The sequence below is a fragment of the Babylonia areolata genome, chromosome 13, assembly GCF_041734735.1.
Source record: "Babylonia areolata isolate BAREFJ2019XMU chromosome 13, ASM4173473v1, whole genome shotgun sequence".
Taxonomy (NCBI): domain Eukaryota; kingdom Metazoa; phylum Mollusca; class Gastropoda; order Neogastropoda; family Buccinidae; genus Babylonia; species Babylonia areolata.
In genome coordinates this window covers 8,405,792-8,408,291 of record NC_134888.1, presented here as the reverse complement: position 1 = coordinate 8,408,291, position 2,500 = coordinate 8,405,792, and the positions used below count along the sequence as shown (strand labels likewise).

The window sequence follows — 2,500 nt, the reverse complement described above, 5'->3', positions numbered from 1 at the left end:
CCGCCGGAGGGAGAGTAGAGTGAGGACGGGAGGTTGGGGTTTGCCGGGGGGGAGGGGGAGAAAGGGGGTGGTGAGACGGGCGAGGAGAGGGAGGTGGCGGTGGTGGTGGTGGTGGTGGTTGGAGGGGGATAGGTGATGGTGGAGAGAGCAGGTGACGGGGCATCTACCGTCACGCTGGTGGTGGTGGTGATGGCTGCGGAGGCAGGGTTGATGACTCCGGTGGTGGCGGTCGTGGTGGTGGTGGTGGTGGTTGGGGAGGTGGGGGAGGTTGGGGAGGTGGCTGCGGGGTGGCGGGTGGGCGAGGCGAGATCGGGGTGGGCGGGTTGGTTGAGGTGAAGAAGGGTGGAAGGTCCAGCACTGTGGGGACGCTTCTCAGCCGGGCTCGGGTGGACGGCCGCCTGGGTTGGAGGAGACAAGACCCCGTACGGTTAGCGTTCTGCTTTGGGCAGGACACATGATTATCTTCATACATACAATAATCCATTTCCTTTGCGTTAGCTGTGCTTGATTATGTGTGTATACGTATGTATGTGTACATAACTACATGCATATATATGGATGTGTAGTGTGTGTGTGTGTGTGTGTGTGTGTGTGTGTGTGTGTGTGTGTGTGTGTGTGTGTGTGTGTGTGTGTTCGTTGGGGAAGGGAGATAGAGACAGACACAGAGAGACAGACAGAGACAGATAGACAGACAGAGACAGACAGACAGAGAGAGACAGACACACACACACACACACACACACACACACACACACACACACACACACACACACACACACACACACACACAGAAAGAGAGACAGAGACAGACAGACAGACAGACTGAGAGAGGCAGACAGACAGACAGAGAGACTGAGAGAGGCAGACAGACAGACAGACAGACAGAGAGGCAGGGAGAGACAGAGAGACGGAGAGAGAGAGAGAGACAGGGAGAGACACAGAGAGAGAGAGAGAGAGAGAAGGAGAGAGAGAAAGGAACAGGAAAATATTTGCGCAGTAACGGTGTGGGCTGCCGAAGAACCAAGACCTTCATGGCTGTGTGACACGGTGTAGCAGATTACTTGTACCCCTCCCCCCCCCCTACCCCCCACCCCCTTCGTTTTTACCCCCTGGGTCAAATCAGACGAGCCTAGATTAACCCCAGGATGTGTGTGAACTAACCTGGAATGGCCCCTCCCCCCACTGATCCCAACCCCGGCGGTAAACTTCAGCTGCCCTGTTGGAATGTACCCACCCCCAGCCCTCTCGTGATGGATGAACATAGGGGTCATTTAAGGCATGACCACCACTTACACAGGTAAATCTTGCTCGGTTAGAATCAATACTTACTATCACAGTACAACTCCCACACGTGATGGCCTAGAGGTAACGCGTCCGCCTAGGAAGCGAGAGAATCTGAGAGCGCTGATTCGAATTACGGCTCAGCCGCCGATGTTTTCTCCCCCTCCACTGGACCTTGAGTGGTGGTCTGGACGCTAGTCGTTCGGATGAGACGATAAACTGAGGTCCCGTGTGCAACATGCACTTAGCGCACGTAAAAGAACCCACAGCACCAAAAGGGTTGTTCCTGGCAAAATTCTGTAGAAAAATCCACTTCGATAGGAAAAACAAATAAAACTGCACGCAGGAAAAAATACAAAAAAATGGGTGGCGCTGTAGTGTAGCTACGCGCTCTCCCTGTGGAGAGCAGCCCGAATTTCACAGAGAGAAATCTGTTGTGATAAAAAGAAATACAAAATACAAATAAAATGCAAAAATTAAGTAAAAAATGGTGAGGGTTGTTGTATTGTGTTGTATTGTGTTGTATTGTATTGTATTGTGTTGTGTTGCATTGTGTTGCATTGTGTTGTGTTGTGTTGTATTGTGTTGTGTTGTGTTGTGTCGTGTTGTATATGTACTGTGTTGTATTGTATTGTATTGTGTTGCATTGTGTTGTATTGTGTATGTATTGTGTTGTGTTGTATTGTATTGTATTACATTGTGTTGTGTTGTATTGAATTGTGTTGTGTTGTATTGTGTTGTGTTGTTGTATTGTATTGTATTGTATTGTATTACATTGTGTTGTGTTGTATTGTATTGTATTGTGTTGTGTTGTGTTGTGTTGTATTGTGTTGTGTAATGTTGTGTTGTATTACATTGTGTTGTGTTGTGTTGTATTGTGTTGTATTGTATTACATTGTGTTGTGTTGTATTGTATTGTGTTGTGTTGTATTGTGTTGTGTTGTGTTGTGTTGTGTTGTATTGTATTGTATTGTATTACATTGTGTTGTGTTGTATTGTATTGTATTGTGTTGTGTTGTGTTGTATTGTGTTGTGTAATGTTGTGTTGTATTACATTGTGTTGTGTTGTATTGTGTTGTGTTGTATTGTATTACATTGTGTTGTGTTGTATTGTATTGAGTTGTGTTCAGTTGTGTTGTGTCATGTTGTATATGTACTGCGTTGTGTTGTTTTGTATTGTGTTGTATTGTATATGTATTGTGTTAGGTTGTATTGTATT

General features: G+C 46.7%; 1 protein-coding gene across 3 annotated transcripts in view; it reads right to left on the bottom strand.

Moving 5' to 3' along the window:
• LOC143288820 (uncharacterized) overlaps positions 1-2,500 on the bottom strand; it is a 36,457-nt gene that overhangs the window by 26,034 nt on the left and 7,923 nt on the right. For all 3 annotated transcript variants that reach the window (XM_076597459.1, XM_076597458.1, XM_076597457.1), the window contains exon 2: positions 1-398. This exon is cut by the window's left edge and continues 499 nt beyond it. In XM_076597459.1, the coding sequence (XP_076453574.1) occupies positions 1-398 (398 nt within the window). The remainder of the gene's footprint in view (positions 399-2,500) is intronic.